The 19,843-nt window shown below is 36.0% G+C and overlaps 1 protein-coding gene across 3 annotated transcripts in view; it reads left to right on the forward strand.

Moving 5' to 3' along the window:
- The window catches only part of LOC120530197 (putative Polycomb group protein ASXL3), a 262,912-nt gene that overhangs the window by 221,503 nt on the left and 21,566 nt on the right, over positions 1-19,843 (forward strand). For all 3 annotated transcript variants that reach the window (XM_039754458.1, XM_039754459.1, XM_039754460.1), the window contains 3 exons: positions 178-303; positions 5,193-5,356; positions 19,391-19,487. In XM_039754458.1, coding sequence (XP_039610392.1) covers positions 178-303; positions 5,193-5,356; positions 19,391-19,487 — 387 coding nt within the window. The remainder of the gene's footprint in view (positions 1-177; positions 304-5,192; positions 5,357-19,390; positions 19,488-19,843) is intronic.

Genomic DNA, 19,843 nt, shown 5'->3' on the forward strand with positions numbered 1-19,843 from the left:
CCTTGAATACTCTCTACTCTGATATTTTTCATTTACCTTGGCTTCTACACTTGTTATGAGGCCTGGCTATGGTTATATAAATTTTTATTGTAAAACTCTATACATGCTAAATCATTATTGTGTGTGTTTGTTTTCTTTTTCTGTTTTTTTCCACAACTGACACATTTTTCTCTGCAGGTTCTGAGTCTAAAAATGGATTTGGTGATGGAGATGGATGTGAAAAGGATTTGAAACATGGCCAGAGATCTCCAACAGGAAAACAAATTAGCCAACATTTAAAGAAACTGAAGAAATCTGGTTTAGGTAAATGAGAAAGTCATTTGTTTTTATTTGACCTGTAAGTTATAAGTACAGCAATACAATTCTGTGTATACCTTATTACAGTTGGGACAGTGCCCTGTTAAGTGACATGCTCAAAGTTACATAGTGTGTCCATGATAGTGATTGAAATGGTGAAAATGAAATGAAATTCTTGGAACATAGAATCTACTACATTAATCACTTAGCTAAACTGTATACTTTGATGCATATTATGATAGCAATAAATTGTATATGCAGTCATGACAGAGTATGTAAACTGTCTTAAAAAGTGGTTTAACATGTGAGGAAACCTTTAACAATTATCTTGTCATTATCAAATCTTAAATTTAAAATATCTAAATTCAGGAGTCAGCGAACACAAGAAATTTATTTATCATTATTTATTCATCATCAAATATGTCAAAATACAGAAGTTGTGCATAAGAGCTGGTAGTGGAAATGAAGGAAAAATGTAAACACCAATATACATACCAAATGCAGAGTGACCACAATGGAATCAGAATTGGCCACAATGAAATTTAAAGTGAAGGGGATCAGTGGTCAGTATAGTGATGTCAACTGTATTTCACTGTCTTGATTTGAACAAGTAAAAAGGTTGTTTCCCAATTACAGTGATCCCTCGCTATATCGCGCTTAGACTTTCGCGGCTTCACTCCATCGTGGATTTTATATGTAAGCATATCTAAATACTGTATATATCACGGATTTTTCGCTGTGTTGTGGATTTCTGCAGACAATGGGTCTTTTAATTTATGGTACATGCTTCCTCAGTTGGTTTGCCCAGTTGATTTCATACAAGAGACGCTATTGGCGGATGGCTGAGAAGCTACCAAATCAGAGCATGTATTATGTATTAAAAAAAACTCAATGATATACAATATGCTTCCTGCGTGGTGCTTCACATACTTAAAAGCCCGAACAGCACCTATTGATTTTTGATTGTTTGCTTTTCTCTCTCTCTGACATCCTCTGCTCCTGACAGAGGGGGTGTGAGCAGAGGAGCTGTTCGTACTCTGGCCTAGAGGATACGGACGCTCCTCTAAAAAATGCTGAAAGACTACCTTCACATTGCTCCCTTTTTTGCAGCTGCTTTGTCGCACGGTGCTTCGCATACTTAAATGCCGGAACAGCACCTATTGATTTTTGATTGTTTGCTTTTCTCTCTCTCTGTCTCTCTCTCTCTCCCTGACATTCTCTGCTCCTGACGCGCACCCTTTTGAAGAGGAACATATGTTTGCATTCTTTTAATTGTGAGATGGAACTGTCATCTCTGTCTTGTCATGGAGCACAGTTTAAACTTTTGAAAAAGAGACAAATGTTTGTTTGCAGTGTTTTAAAGTCCCTGTCTCTACAACCTCCTGTGTTTCTGTGGAAATCTGTGACCCAAGCGTGACAATATAAAAATAACAATGTAAACATGTGGTTTTTACTTCGCGGATTTTCATCTTTCGCGGGGGGTTCTGGAATGCAACTTCTGCAATCGACGAGGGATCACTATAGTTGATGCACAGGATCAGGTTGCACAGAAAACTGTGAGATTTCTAAGGTTCCCAGATGGTGCAGAGTCTGGCTAACTCCCCATTTCTGAGAACTGTCAGTTTAGCTGTTGATTCAGCATTTGCTCATTATATGGTACCAGTGTACCACTGTAATCTTTTATGCCCATGCATGAGAAACATGCACAAGTGTCTTTAATGCGCAAAATTTCAATAAGAATTTTGTCATTGGGACCCTCACATATTTGTGTATTGATAGTATTTTTGCATTCTTATTTGCTAATTAATAAAACTGCCATATTGTACTCAAGCTATTGGGGGGGCAGGTTGCCAAGTAGTGTCCCTTCGCTTTGCACTGCTAACACTGAGACCAACCCTGAATGAAGCCATACTTGTTCACTCTTTTTCTGTTTTTTTCTTTTGTTTCTCTCTTCCTTTATTACCTTTATAGAATATTAAGTATGGCATTCCTGGTCATTTTTGGCCTTCCAAGGGCAAAAAAGAAAAGAAAATTAATACAAGCACCGCTTATGCCTTACACATACTCCAATCTCTGTTTTTATGTGATAATCTCGGTACCGACTGACTTGTGACCAACTCACATGCATGCACTTGTCGTTAAAGAATGGCGTATTTTCTCACATACGTGTATGCTATAATCATAGTGACTGTGCTGCACTTCCCAAAGCACCTCCTCTGTAATCTCCCCTAAGAGAATCTAACCCAGGGAAACAGCTACTTGTCAGTTTCTATATTTAGAAAAAATGCTGAAATGCTGTCCTATTTTGCTGATCATTTGGTGAGTGTCATGTTCATCTTTCCACATCTCTTCAAGTACAGGTAAGCCACAATTGTGTGCCACAATATGCAGCACACTACATGTTTTCAGAATGTGACATACTTTCTGTGGACCATAGAGCAGCACATTAATAGAATGGAAATCTTTTCTATTTAATTAATCAGATTCATTCTCTGAGGGCGCCTTTATAGTGTAGCATCAACACCAAGTGCCACAATGGATAGATACTATGCTCTTTAAATGGCTCTTTGAGGTGACTTGCTATCCTTAACAGGACTGCTTACCTTTTGCTGTACTAGGTGGATAAAACACCTGCGACTATGAGGATTTGCCATTTTTATAGGGTCTTCTGCTATAAATGACGGTATGACAGCTCATTCTTTTGGTGATTCATCCCTGGGTGATGTAATTTGCCCAGTAACGTTGCAATAGCAATGTGCATGCAATTGACCACTCTGATTACATTTGAAAAACTAGATGTTGCTGCGAATTGCAATTTGATGTTTCTCAGTTCAACCACAGTGTAAGGAAATCTTATACAGTATATCTGGATGACAAGCAAATAGTAACATCCTAAACACCTGGCATGGCGCGACTCAGTGATGTTTGTTAAATTCCAAATCGGTCAGCAAGTTTACGTTGAAAAGCTTGTGTGGCTAAAAATCTGAGAGTGGGCAGAACTTGCAAAGGTGCATTTACAGCACAATTCTTTAAAGTCTGCTTTTGTAAAGCCAGCGACAGCGCAGTACACCGCTCCAAGGGGACAGCTCTTGGAAATCAAAATTGACTTAGAAGGCAGTCATCATAATCTATAAATACACACTGTTCTGATTCTTCCATTTGCAATGTCTTCTAACAATGCTAAAGCGCCCGTGATAGTTGGAATAGTTTGGCCATTCTGTGCACCATTATATTGTTACAGAATGATTACAATCAAATGAATTAAATTTGTAAATAATATGCAATTAATTTCAGTGTATTTGATAAATCTTGCATCATTGATGCAAATCTAAAAAAAGGGAAACCACACAAAAACTGTAGCACTGCTTTGACACTGAGTGCTGCCCATTTGAAAAACCAACCAGAAACTTGTGTCTGGATGGTGTGAGGCTGCCATGAAAATGTGCATGGCTTTACTCTAAGTTTAGTTTTTATACATTTCAAAGTGATCTTAGAAACAGGTGTACACAACATTTTTGTGCTTACGCACTGTTTATACAGGGCCCGGTACGATAATTTTTGCCGAATAGCAACATTTGTTCTGTGCATCTTTCTGAGACATGATATATACCATGAGCACCCATACTGTCTATTTTAGTTCAATTTACCTAAATTCAAGGTTACTGTTATGCGTTAACAATATGATGGGATTCTTACTTGTATGTTTCCCACAGACTAAAGACGGTATTGCAATACCAAAAGCAGAAGGTGAATACAACATCATAGAATAAATATAACACTAGATGGTAAATACTGTAGCAGGAGGGAGACCAGTGGTCTTTAATAATACTGTATTGCATGATATACTAGGATCATAGAAAAATTTAAATATAACAACAAAAAAATTCATAGTTTACATGACATGAAAATAATATTTGAACTGCAATACTTGGTTGGCTTCACATTTTTCTGCGCCACTGAAGCAAATTTCATTTCAAATCGACTTCTCACGGTGGAGAATTATTCCCTGGACTTTACTACGTAGAATTATACCATATTACTGGATTGAATTTCAGAATCATCAATTGATTCACAATGTCTTGAATTTTTCCGACAGGTAGGTAGGTTGATTTCTTTTAAATAATTTTCTAAAATCAAAGTTAAAAAAATGGCTTGTATCTATTTGTAATTAAACAGTAAAGCAGTGACAAGTCATTACAAGAATTAGAATCAAAGTAAGAGCATAACCACTGCTGCCTACACACTCCCTTTTAAACTCTGTATCAGATAGAAACAGGGAATTCCATGGAACAGGGATGTTGCTTAGCAACTATTCTTACTGCATTTGTTTGAGTTTTGAAGCATCACTATAATCAACTCAACAAATATTCAAATAGAAATTGTGTTTTCAAAAACAGTACGTGGAATAGTAGACTCTCACACTTGGTTTATTTAATGTATTGAAAATGATGTCTCTCATGAAAGTCATGGCTTCCAGTTCAGCCTTAAAATGGAACTCAGATATCTTGACTCTATGCTTATTTTTCAAAGGGCAATATGCTATTTTGTTTTCTCTACCTCTCTTTCTTATGTTGAACTATTCCTCCTCCTCTTTCTCTTCTTCTTTTACTCCCACCTTTTCTTTTGAAATCTTTTCCTAATATCTTCCAGGCTGCCAGTCTTCAAGCCATGGCATCTAATCGGGTGTATGTATCTCAGTAAGAAGCTGTAACTTCGAAATTATCAATCAAATGGATGTCCTGTTGGATTGACAGGGCTTCCTCTGTCCTTGAGATAAATCCAAGTTCTAGGTTGAATTATTAGGAAAAGTCATCCCTTTTTTTGTCCATATATAAATGAGAATTATAATTTAATGCTACGGAGCATGCATAAACTATTTGTATGTTTCTTTCCAGGGCACCTAAAATGGACAAAAGCTGAAGACATTGACATTGAAACACCTGGTTCTATTTTAGTGAACACCAACTTGCGGGCCTTGATAAACAAACATACATTTGCATCCTTACCTCAACATTTTCAACAATACCTCCTTCTTTTACTGCCAGAGGTAGACAGACAGGTAAGTACTATTTGCCAGTTTACATGGAAAACAAGTATATCAGATCACATATATATGACAGAATGAGATACCATCCATTTATTTTATGATTTGATGATCATGAGACTGGGGACAAAGCAGACACCCATCCTGGAAAGGGCATTAGTCAAACAACAACACTTTTGAATATGCATCAAACTCAACTTAAACAAGACAATTACTTATGACCAATCCACCAATCAGAAAATGTCTTTATTTATTATTTTATTTTTTAAAAACCAGAAAATTATAATCGTGTGCTACTCAGTCAAACAAGTAATAATAACTTAACAGATACAGCTTTTTACTTTTAAATGAATGTGAAGAGTAAAAAAGAAGGAAAATGAAACAAAATCACCATCCATCAGAATTTTTTTCTGATGTAGAAAGGGAAAATCTGAAAAAAATAACAGTGATACATGGAAAGCATGCAATCCACAGCAACAAGGTTTGGATTAAGACCTAGTCTAGTGGAATTGAGAGGAAGATATACTGCTTCAGTTTGCAACTCCTAAAGATCTGCCAAAACTGTATAGTAAATATTATAGGTAATAGAGGCCTATCAGTGTTGTACCTTTATTTTGAAACTGTAAAGAACTGCCTGCTAGTTTATTGCCCAGTGTAGTTCAAGAGCTATGTTATACATCTCATCACGCTACACTTCAGTGGCTTTCACTTAATCCTGATTTATAATTTTCATTCAGTTCCAAATCAGGAAGATCTCTTGAAATGTTGTCTCCATAGCATTTTAAAATTATATTGTGAATTATAATACTGAATGTCAGATTTTGGACAGATTGTGCCCAAGAGGGACTTAAAACCATTAGATAAATAAGAAAGGCCTGTTTTCTGTACTATACATCCTTCTCTTTTTAAGATCCTGTTTTAATTTCTTACAGTGACCCATAGCAAACAATTTAAGCCAATATATTTTCACTTTATATCTTATCTTATTAACTTCTAAAACACAAGAGAAACATTTAAAGGAAAAAAGCCATTGCTTTTCATGAATTCTTACATTATAAAAAAGTTGCAGTGAACATTAAAGAATACCAATATAGCTAATTCCTTATTTTGTCTATGTATTATTTGTAGCATTTGCTTCATTTTAAGTATCAAGTGTCAGTCACTGACATTTTTGATCGTACCTTCTACTGACATGTGCAAAGAATGCTTATTTGATGGAAACATGATTTTAATGCATTGCATGTAACATTCAAGGTTAAAGAGAAAGATGAATTGTTTAATTGATGAAAAGGCCATTTGGATTCTGAAAGCATTGCAGAATGAGAAGCATTGGCTGTAATGAAAATTTAGTGAGAAGAAAACTAGATTTTGATGAAGTGCTCCTTGTATGCTGTATTGATTTTGAGAAAATATTAAGACAGTGGAAAAAAATAAAATAAATAATGTAGAAAATAGTTGCGGACTGGAGAGGGCACTCCTTATTAAGGCATACATGCATATGATGGATTCCTTATCTGATATCGCTGGACTGATGTGGCTACCCAATCAACTAGATTGATTGATAGATAGATACATACATACATACATACTTTATTAATCCCAAGGGGAAATTCACAAAGGAACAAAGTTCAAAGGACTCATATATTCAGCATAATTTAGTTTATTGATATAGCCTCAACTGACCATATAACTATGTGCTAGAAGGATGCAGGTTAGGGTAGTACCATTCACTTTTCTCCCCTTATTCCAAATATTTCTTGCCAAAACCACACACAAGAATAATACTTCACTTACAATTTACAGTGACTCCTGCCAGAATATTCTGAGACCTCTATTGATGAACTTGTTGGCAAGACTAATGTAGCCACCTTTAATAATGCTGTAAACACTTTTGCACTGGATCTGCTCTTTTCTATTAGATTCCATACAGCTCAGTTTTAAAGAAGAGCTTGGTGCACTTCACATAAGTGTAATTCATGATAAAAAAAAAGAACACAAAGGATTTTGAGGCTTCGATGAAAATGGTGAGCTTCCATGACAATAAGATTCAGGCTTTGGAACTGTAAGTTGCTTTTCCAGAATTTAGAGGAAATAAATAAACTGAGCATTATAGTTATCAAAGAAAATGTAGAGAATGGTAGCTTAGTATAATTTTTGAAAAATCAGTAGCTAGCTGTATTTCCTTGCCTTTGTGATTGAAACATATCACAGAATATATACTTGTAATGGGAATTCTTTGTATCCATAATTCCAGATTCTGAGGTTTCTCAGTTCTGCTTGTTGTCAGAACATTCTCCAGAAGACCCAGAAAATTCTCAGTCTATTTATTGACGGCCACCAGATTCATCTGTTCGTCGACTTTTTCTCAACACTGGTTCAAGTTATAGATATAGTTTGTGAAGAGGGATTGCAGCAATTTCGTCTGTACCTATAACACCCCAAGTCACTTCACACCTCACTAAACATAATTTATGATGACCCAAAGCAAAATTTTGTTTTTATTGACAACTCTGTAATGCCATTTTCTGTGATCTCTTTCCTAAAAGTCACTTTGCTGTCTTTTCTTCTTTTAGCACTTACAGTATGATTCCATTACTGGTTAACCTTTCTAAAAGTTAAAGACTTGTACAGTTCTGTAGCAATTTTTTTAATTCCATGGCTATTTTCCTAAAGCTTCTTTTTACATTAAACTTGTACCCATGCTCTGTTATCCTCGGACTACAAATCTTGATAATGTTATTATTTTCCTCTTGAACTTGTGTATCTATGGTCTTCTTCTTGACTCCTTCTGTCTTTTCTTAATTGACATTGTTGCCTCAGTGTAACATCTTCATCATGGAAGGTTTGCATCAGTTTATAATACTATTGAGTTAATCTTTGGAAGTCAGGTACTATGACGCTTGTATGCCCCATCTAAATCACATCTACTGTAAACATAGTTATTGTTAAGTTGCTTCATATATGAGGCAGGATCTAAAAATTTATGGAATTGGATCAATAGCACAAGAGTAAGGTGCAGCTATCAACTCTGCCTGCTACGTATTATTGTTATTATGTTGTTGTCTACAGTCTCGTTATTCAGTATCCCAAATGGGATTGTACTGAGATGATCAAGTGCGTATTTCTGACATTATAGGTTCCCAGAGTAGATACAAATCTTGGCAGGATGGCATTTAGTGTTCCATCATCTTGGAATAAGCTACTGAAAAAGGTTTGCTTGAATACTCTGGTGACTCTGGGTGTGTTTACCAGAACATATAAATAACCCAATTTGTTTTAAGTGAGAGTGTTTCTATGTATTTGATTTCTAATGTTTTTTGTTTTATTTAATTAAGTATTTTAGTTTTTATGTAATTATAGCACACTTACAAAAGACTGTGGCCTCTAATTTGTCTTGCCACTTTTAAATAAATAAGTAAAAATAAAATATTTGTCATTTTTCCTCTGAGAGGCCTCATGAAAATAATTACTGGGCTGAGCATCTCCTTTTCTTGAGAAGCATGTTGAACATTACTCTTCAGTCCTTTTTGAATTGTTTGTATTATCTTTTATAAGCTGAAAAAGAATAATGTATTTAAATATACTTATGCAATAGTGTGCATCAGTGTTCATGTTTGTATTGTATTTAATAAAATCATTTAGCTCTCTGAATTTGCATGACCACACTTTAAAGATGCCTACTTCTTTCTATTTCTGTGGGTGTGGCTTTGCATGTTATCAGGTATAAGAAGGAGTATAAGTTCTACTTAACCAATCTGTTAATAATTGCAGTTCCTTACTTTCAACATCTCAGATAAATAAACAATGTTGAATAAATATAATATTAAAGTAAAGTGGCTAATATATAGGAATAGACCACTGACAAACCAGCAGTAGCCATTTTTTATTTTTAATTTAGCATTTTTATAGATGACTTAATCAAACCACTATATACACTGCAAAGACCTCAGAACACAATACAGAAATTTGTTCATGCAAAAAATTAACAATCATGTAAAAGAGACACAGTGCTTGTTGGCAACAAAGTGAAACAAAAATTCTTGAATAATATAAATCCTAAACAAGGATAAATGTCAGTGACTCTGGGCCAGCTGTCAATTAATCTTATCATTAGCTATTCTAACACAGCTCCAAAATCATCATGTAGATTGTGCTACACATCCTTAGTACATCCATCAATTACTGAAACCTTCTAATCCAGTTCAGGTTACTGGGGGTCCAAACATATAGCAGCAGCTTTAACCACAACATGGAGACTAAATCGCCAGTCCAATTTAAAGTCTCCAGATAAACTAAAAAATGTAGTACCTAGAGAGCATAAAGAGAATATTCAGAGTCCAAGTGCTAAGACTTGGATTTGAACCCTCTAGCCTGGCACTAGCCACTATGCTCCTTGTGATGCACAGTACAGACCATATCATATTTAATAGGCCCAATAGGGAAATGCAATTTTAAACAAGCACAAATTGAATAATATTAAGACATTTTTATTATTATTCAAAGATCTGAAAACTGTAACAAATTCAACAATGTTAGATTGCATTTGGGGAAGAGCCATTCTTGTATTTCAATTATGTTGAAGTTTGGCATAGTTTTTAAACCTAAAGCTTAAAATCTGATTGCTATAGTGACATTTCGGACACTTTCAGTATTCATCATAAGCAGCTATTAATAATCTTTAAATATTTAATTATGCTAGTAACAATAACTATTACTAGAAATAATAAATATGTTATTGTCACTTTGAATTATTCTATATCACATTAAAAAGGCACAGAATATATTTTATGTGAAGTTTTTGAAAAATAGTTATGTGTAATGTGCAGTACTCTTTGTAAATGCTTAATACTTTGTTAATATCCTTGTAGATAAAGGTGAATCTTGTTACATGTTTAGATGTGCCTTTTTGTTTGAAATGGTAAAACTACAGTTATCCTCAGGATTAGTAAACTATCTGTCTGTAAATAGATAAATTACAATACAGAGCACTCTGAACACAACTCTGTTAAAATACAAGTATAGAAAATACTGATTACTAAATACAGTGCTGGTACACATATAAATGCAGACTGTTTTTAAAACACACAAAGAGCAAGCTAGAACTTATTAAACATAAATGGAAACCACCCATATCTGTCAGTTAATGAATTGATGAACTATGGCCAGTGACAACGTAGATTAAAATTATACACGAAAAATTCAGAAATAAAGTCACAGTCCTGGAGACCCTTGCCAGCTGGTGACCTCCCTGCTCCTGAGTTTTCCGTAGTGTAGTCTGTGCTGGCCATCCAGTCTGATGAGAGAATCATGCCATCCAATGATTTCAATGCTCCTTTACCTGAAATAACTTTTCTATATGCAGGAGAGCAACCTGACAGTAGAGCAGTGGCACCAACTGCCACATCCAGATACCAAGAAGAGAAACAGTATAGAAGAGGGTTAGTACCTATATAAAAATATTATACTTATATTTCTGTACAAATGACTAACAAACAGAAATGCAATATGTACAGCTAATCAGAAGCTCTAGTCAGGGGTATGCTAGACTCAAGTAGTGAGTCTTCATCCTGGATTTAAAAGCTGAGAATGAAAGGGCATCTCTTATATTAGCAGGCAGATCATTTTATAACTTCAGGGCCCTGTAACTAAAACCATGACCTCCCACTGTTATTTTATTAATCCTTAGAATTGTTAAGTAGGTTGGTATCTTGAGATCTCAATGTCCGTTCTGATTTGTAAATAATGATCAGTTTAGTTAAGTAAACAGGGCCTTCGCCATTTAAGGCTTTTTATATTTAAAAGAGGATTTTGAATTCAACCCAAATATATAGTGATTCCTGTGTTTTAAGATTATTTCCCTAGTGTTTCAATAATTTACCTCTGACATGTTAGTCAATCATTATACAACCTGCTAAGTCCTGAACAGGGTTGTGGGAGGGGCTGAAGCATTTCCCAGCCAGCATAGGGCACAAGGCAGGAACAAACCCTAGACTGTGTGCCAGTCGCAAACCTATGACATGTCTAATATGTAACTCTAGTAAACATCCAGGAACCTAACATGTCTCCTGTCAATGAATGAACTTTGCACAGTTATGTATGGTTGTCATGTTGGCATCTCTCAAAGAGTGACACTTATTTGCTTATATACTGGGGAAAATAGCAGCATCCTCCTTTCAGGATAAGATAAACTTCATGATTACATTTAATATATAAGTGTAGTAGTGATGAGACTTATAATTTAAAACCAGACAAACACTAAATATAACATTAATCAAATTCCCTACTAGTACATACAAGATTTTTTCATTATTTTATAAAACTATACAAAATGACAAAATATATCTAAAGTGTAGTTATTTTCAATAATAATGTATTATTATTAATAATCTAAAGTGTTACTTTACATTCCAATATGTAGTAAAGTACACCACCACCTTTCTCCAGAAATAAATAAAATTAAATTTGAAAGGCATTTAAAAAATAAAGATGCAAATATGTGACTCCATCACTCAAACCGTGAATTTGGTAACTGAAGTTTCATTGTACACATGCTACATGAAAGCAATAATCACTATTAATAGCTTTAAGTGGTAACCACAGAACTGTGCCATTTGCGCACTTTTGTAAATAACCACAATGAACTATCTTGACAAACTATGAGAGGTTGAACAAAGCAGCTACTATACTTTAGCTTGTCAAAACTATTGTAGTAATTAAGATTCTGTTAATTCCATATGGGGGGAAAACAAATGAAGATACAATGCCCTTTCAAAGCAAACCACCTACAATGTTTATTTAATTGGCCCCATAAGCAGGAAATGAAGTGTTTGTATTTGACCTTTATTCATGGTGGGCGTATTATATTAGTATATGCTCAGGTGGCAAATTATAGGTAATGCAATTTTAAGATATTGCAATTAATGTTCTGTACCACACTGCAGATAGTTAGATTTTAAAACAGTACATTTACTGAGTCACCATGTTTTCCTTTATTTTAGTTAAATGCATACAGATGTTCTGGAAAAAAATGATATAATTTTTGTTGGATCCTAATTCCATTTCACAGGTGCCAATATTTTTCATTAGTATTTTTCATATATTTCAGTACTGTATAACAGTTTTATAATAATGATGGGCTGAAAAATACATTTTATGATAAATTATTTATCGGCATATTAGAATGAATAAATGAATACTCTTTTAGGCTTAGAATAAACTGGTGTAAGTAAACAGAGTTACAATGGCACCTGTCAAGGGTTGGGATATATTAGACAACCAGTGAACAGTCAGTTCTTAAAGGTGATGTGTGGAAAGCAGGAAAAATGGGCAATCATAAAGAAATGAGCAACTTTGACAACCGCCAATTTGTGATGGCTAGACGATTGGGACAGAGTATCTTCAAAACAACAGATCTTGCGTGCTGTTTTTCGTGTGCCATGGTTAGTACCTACCAAAAGTGGTCCAAGGAAGGGCAACTGGTGTACCAGCGGCAGGGTAATGGGCACCCAAGGCTCATCGATACACATGGGGTGCAAAGGCTAGGCTGTCTGGTCCAATCGTACCAGAAGAGCTACTGAACCACAACTTGCTGAAAAACATAATGCTGAACATGAGAGAAAGGCGTCAGAACACACAGTGCATTGCAGCTTGATGCATAACCACAGACCAATCAAACTGCCCATGCTGACCCCTGTCTACTGTGAAAAGCACCTACAGTGGGCACATGAGCATCAGAACTGGACCATGGAACAATTGAAGGAATTGGCTTGGCCTAATGAACCATGTTTTTGTTTAGATCATGTCAATGGATGGGCGCATATATGTGTTGTTTTACCTGAGAAGAGATGGCTGCAGGATGCATTATAGGAACAAGGCAAATCGGTGGAGGCAGTGTGATGCTGTAGGCAATGTTCTGCTGGGAAGTCTTGGTTCCTGCTGTTCATGTAGATGTTACATTGACACATACCACCTACCCAAAGATGGCTGCAGACCACATACATTCCTGATGGCAATAGCCTTTTTCAGCAGGATATCACACCCTACCCCACAGCATAAATTTTTCTGGTATGGTTTGAGGAACATGACAAGGATTTCAAGGTGTTGACTTGCCATCTAAATTCCACAGATCTCGATCAGATTGAGCATTTGTGTGAAGTGCTAGAAAAAAGTCAGAAACCCTGTCTCACAACTTACAAGATCTCTTGATAACATCTTGGTGCCAGATACCACAGGACATCTTCAGATGGGCTTGATGAGCTGGAGCTGCTTTGGTGAGAGGAGGGGGACCTGCACAATATTGTACAATACACTACACATTACACAATAGTAACACCTACTGAAAGGGGTTGCAATGCTTAGTACTGCTTGCTTACAACTCCGGTGAGATTTAGAGACTTTGAATCATTACCTACAGTAGTTACTGATTGGGTGGGGTTTCCCCTCATATCTCCTAGTACTCCTCGATTTTCTTTCTGTATCCCATTGTCCCAGGAGGCTGGAGTTAAGTTAATTGATGTGTGTGTGTCACCATGTATTTTATGAGTATGCAGTGACACCCACAACCCTGCATTGGAAGAATAGACTTTTATTATTATTATAAATTATTTATTACCAGTAAACGCGCACTGCACAATAACGTGCAGCGAATACACTTAACTTGAGCATTCATAGTTTTTATACTCTTTCTCTGTACATTTAGCATTCGTTTGCTCAGACGTTGATGCATTTGCAACCTCCTGAGCTCCTTCTCTTCTTTCATCTTTTCATATTAATTAAAACTGATTAAGTCAGATTTTGTGTTGCAATTACTTAGTATGTTTTCCTTAATTTTTCACTTAAGCTCATACTTAGGTCTTCAATCTGGCTCAAGAATGATTTAAGATATGAAGAGGAAGGGATGAGAACAGCGCCCATACGCATGCGCCGCACGGCTGCCCTGCTGGCCATTGCCGAGAGTTGATTTTATAATAAAATAAAATAAAAAGAGGAATGACCTTGGAGGTCAATCATCACCCCAAAAGCAGATTGTAGATGTCACGTAGTATATGTGTACCAAATTTCAGGTCAATAGTTCAAACGGTTTGTGAGGTACAGGTGATTTAAAATCCTGGACAGACAAATGAACAGCCACGGTAGTGTATAATATAAGAAGATTTGTTATTATTATTATTATAAACTAGCTGTTCCCCCGTGGTTCCACCCACACAGTAGTGAAACAGGACAAACTTTAAAAATCAATTTAAAAAAAATATATAATTCTGGCTAACCAGAAGGTAGGTATGCTGCAACGTCAAACATTGGCACTGTATCTGATTGTTTTCAGCTCTGATGGGAGAGCGTCCCCGTGTGGTGAGAAAAGGACATGGCCGTTATACTGTATCAGTGGCAATCGGCGGCTACCCGATAAAACACATGTAGCTCTGATCTCTCTCTCAAAAACATCAAACGTTACTCCTTAACAATCTATCTTATAATGCCTGTTGAACAATCAAGTATTGCTAAACTAAGCAGAGGCAAGGTACGCTCCAACACAAGACGAGAGGTAGACCGACTGAAACGGAAGTTGGAGTGTGAGTTTAGGAGAACCCTACCCTCACCTCGCAGACACTCTCTTGGATTCGCTCAAATAAATTATGGACTGCAAGCAATCTATGATACTTGGCACGATGAGAGAAGTCACAAAATCAACTGGAATGTTCAAGCAAATTATAGAAAAAAAATCTAAATCTGTTAAGTAGTTCTGTCATGAAAAGCGGACAGACAGATGTTAGATTTTATATATATATATATATATATATATATATATATATATATATATATATATATATATACAGTCATATGAAAAATTTTGGTAGCCCCTCTTAATTCTTTGGATTTTTGTTTATCATTGGCCGAGCTTTCAAAGTAGCAGCTTCCTTTTTATATATGACATGCCTTATGGAAACAGTAGTATTTTAGCAGTGACATAAGGTTTTTGGATTAACAGAAAACATGCAATATGCATCATAACAAAATTAGACAGGTGCATAAATTTGAGCACCCCAACAGAGATATTACATCAATACTTAGTTGAGCCTCCTTTTACAAATATAACAGCCTCTAGACGCCTCCTATAGCCTTTGATGAGTATCTGGATTCTGGATGGGGGTATTTTTGCCCATTTTTCCATACAAAATCTCTCCAGTTCAGTTCAATTTGATGGCTGCCAAGCATAGACAGATCGCTTCAAATCATTCAATAGATTTTTGATGACATTCAAGTCAGGGGACTGTGACAGCCATTCCAGAACATTGTAGTTCTCCCTCTACATGATTGAATGCCTTTGTACGTTTCAAACTGTGTTTTGGGTCGTTGTGTTGTTGTAATATCCAACCCCTGTGTAACTTCAACTTTATGACTGGTACTTGAACATTATCCTGAAGAATTTCTTGATATCAGGTTGAACTCATCTGACCCTCGACTTTAACAAGGGCCACAGTCCCTGAACTAGCCACACAGCCCCACAGCATGATGGAACCTCCACCAAATTTGACAATAGGTAGCAGGTGTTTTTCTTGGAATGTGGTGTTCTTCTTCCTCCATGCAAAGCACTTTTTGTTATGACCAAATAACTCAATTTTTGTCTAATCAGTCCAAAGCACTTTGTTCCCAAATGAATCTGGCTTATCTAAATGAGCATTTGCATACAACAAGCAACTCTGTTTGTGGCACAGATACACCAGGTCTTTGGAGGTGATCTGTGGGTTGTCTGTAACCATTCTCACAATCCTGCACATATGCTGCTCCTGTATTTTTCTTGACCTGCCAGACCTGGTTTTAACAGCAACTGTGCCTGTGGCCTTCCATTTCCTGATTACATTCCTTACAGTTTAAACTGACAGTTTAAACCTCTGAGATAGCTTTTTGTAGCCTTCCCCTAAACCATTACAGAACAATATTTGTTTTCAGATCTTTTGAGAGTTGCTTTGAGGATCCCATGCTGTCACTTTTCAGAGGAAAGTCAAAGGGAAGCACAACTTGCAATTGACCACCTTAAATACCTTTTCTCATGATTGGACACACCTGTCTATGAAGTTCAAGGCTTAATGAGCAAATCCAACCAATTTGGTGTTGCAAAAAAACAGTACTGAGCAGTTACATGCATTCAAATCAGCAAAATTACAAGGGTACCCAAATTTTTGCACAGCCATTTTTTCACATTTGATTTAATTTCATACAACTAAATATTGCTTCACTAAAAATCTTTGTTCAGAAAACACCCCAGTACTCAGATGTTCCTAGGAAATGAAAGACATACCACTGTTATCTTTTTTATTGAAAGTAGAGTAAATTATTATGCGGGCTGAGAGGGGTTCCCAAATTTTTTCATATGACTGTACAGTGGAACCTCGGTTTACAAGTAACTTGGTTTACGAGTGTTTTGCAAGACGAGCAAAATTTTTTAATAAATTTTGACTTGATAAACGAGCGATGTCTTGCAATACGAGCAGTATGGATTTTGTCTGCTGAGCGTCATGTGATCACAACTGAGCTGATGGTTCTTCTCTCTCATGCACACGCGTCTCTCTCTCCTTATCTCTCTTGCTCACACAGCACATCTCTCTCTCTATCTCTCTCTCTTCTTATATCTCGCTCCCGCGTCTCTCTCTCCTTATCTTGCTCGCTCGCACTCGCCTCTCTCTCTCTCTCTCTCTCTCCCTCCTTATCTCTCTTGCTCGCTCCCGCGCGTCTCTCTCTCCTTATATGTATATATATATATATATATATATATTTTTTTGTTTGTTTTTTCTGTCCACCCTGGCCATCGGACCTTACTTATTCTATGTTAATTAATGTTTACTTATGTTTATTTTTTATTGTGTCTTCTATTTTTCTATTCTTCATTTTGTAAAGCACTTTGAGCTACATTTTTTTGTATGAAAATGTGCTATATAAATAAATGTTGATTGATTGATAACTCGCTTGCACTCGCCTCTGTCTCTCTCCTCATCTCTCTCGCTCACGAGAGCACGCTCACGCGCAGCGCGTCTCTCTCTTCTCTTGAGGGCAATTGTCTCCTATTCTCCGTCTGAGTGCCTCACTCATATAGTCAACATCCGTATGAGCGTATACTGTTTACTACAGCATTGTGACTGTGTGTGTTTGTGTGTGCGCACGCACACATGTGTGCTGTGAAGTGCGAGTCCCCATCTTGAGCCCCAAAACACAAAGCTGAGTCTCAGTACTTTAACAACACCAGCCGCCTTCAGCTTGAAACAGCAACAGCGCTGTTATTTATTGTAGCGGGATCTTTATAATGTTCCTTGTATCACCCATTGACGGCAGGCTTATAGCATGTCTGTGATCTTTTTGGATGCGCTTATACGGCGAACTGCTACAGCGCTGGGAGACTGCGATTGCTTTGGGACACTCTTTCGCATGTCGTCCCGTTGGGTGGAATTCCACATGAGTTTAGAAATTCACTCACACCAGCCATGATTCTTTTTAAAGGTAAAGTGCAGGTTAATTTGTTTTATGTATTTTTACTTTATATTTTGTATTAATCATTTTTATATGAATAGTTTTGAGTTGTGGAACGAATCATCTGAGTTTCCATTATTTCTTATGGGGAAATTCGCTTTGATATACGAGTGGTTTGGATTGCGAGCACGTTTCCGGAACGAATTATGCTCGCAAACCGAGGTTCCACTGTATATGAAACGCCTGGGTTTGTTTCCTGCCTTGCTCTCTGTGTTGGCTGGGATTGGCTCCTGGAGACCCCCCGTGACCCTGTAGTTAGGATATACAGTAGCAGGTTGGATGATTGATGGATGGATGTATATATTATTCACAATATGCACTTTTTTCACAAAGTACAGTTTAACCTCACATGTGTAAACTCCAGGTTATGTACTGGTGATGTCCTAAAGTTTCAGCCTTCTGGCAACCTTGTTGCAGTTTCTTTCTTCTGTCCTCTCCTATAATATCTCATTTACTCTTAATGTTTTCCTTCTCTTGTATCTTTCTGCTTTTTCACTTTCCTCTTTCCATCAGGGATTATTCAGTTGCTACAAATTTAGCTTGCAGAAATTAATCTCCTAACTATCTTTTTTACTTCTGGAAGTCAAAATCATTTAGAATGGAGCTTTACTTAATGTCCAAATAGTTTTTCCCATGTGCAGCTATGACTTCTTTTCTCCATGATTAATTTTTATCAAAAAGTTGATTGTGAGGCCTGTGGGATGGAGTGTTGAGGGCACTGTGGGATGTGTGTGTTTATATTGTATTGATGTTTTTATGGTTATGTTTGATTTACTGTGTCCTCATTTGTAACATGGAAAGATGAATAAAATAACAAAAAAAGCTTTTTCTGTCAAAAGAATTACTACTTTAGTGATTGTTATGGGATGCAATGTAATATTAGCTTATGCATAATTAAATGCTGTTCTTCTCTTTATTGAGTCATAATTGTTTAATATACAGTATTTGTATTGTACTTCAACAAATTCCTTCTTCATGTTACTGCAGTATACAATACAGAGCTTTACAATTTAGATTTTGATTAAATTTGCAATCCAGCTGTTAGTTTATATAGTTGTTTTCATCATAGAATCAACCTTCTCTTAACAGCCTAAAGTAGTTATAGTTGCAGCTTTATGATACTAACATCTAGTGATATAAACTGTAATTTTATTTCATTTTTATAGAACATTACAAGCCGTCTCTTGTATTTTGCCAATAAAACTTGAATAGTGCCATCCAGGGTTAAGCAATATAGAACTATGAAGCGACAGATGTATTTTTTTTCACACATTTGAACTGTTATTAGAAGTTTTTTAAATTGACAAGTATAGTTTGATTTTTAAAAGCACTAGGAATCATTATACAATTACACATTCCTCACTTAATACCTATTACAAATTAAATATAAATTGCATATCTGTGTTGCATTAATCTTAATGTTAATTCTAATCATTATCATCATCAATTCTAAGTACTTTGCCTTTAAGATCAGAGCAACTTGTTGTTCATTTGGTTTGCTTCATACTTTCATGCTGTTTTATTTTGTAGATGGGAAGCGATGGAGTTTTGCGTCTAAGTAACTCTGCATTGAATAATGAATTCTTTGCATATGCTGCTCAGGGCTGGAAGCAGAGATTAGCAGAAGGTATGGTAAACTGTATTTTATTTTCTCAGATACATATTGCTTAGCAACTGAGTGGAAAAAATGAATATCAAACTAGTAGCAAATAATAAATAAATACATAAAAATGTACATTTTGCTACTGCTAACTTGTCGCACAAGATGACCTCAGATAAAAACTGCATTTTTCCTGTTTCTTTGTTTTTGATGTAGTATTTTGTTTTAGCCTGTGCCCATGTCACAAATTTTATCCAGCTTATATTTTACTGTTCATAGAAATCTACCAAGTGGATTTGGTAGGATTTAATCTACTGAATCCCTCAACTTTTTATTTTAGTTTTAAAGAGTTTTAATGATGAGCATCCAAATATGGTACATAT

The sequence above is a fragment of the Polypterus senegalus genome, chromosome 5 (genome assembly GCF_016835505.1).
Source record: "Polypterus senegalus isolate Bchr_013 chromosome 5, ASM1683550v1, whole genome shotgun sequence".
Lineage (NCBI taxonomy): Eukaryota > Metazoa > Chordata > Cladistia > Polypteriformes > Polypteridae > Polypterus > Polypterus senegalus.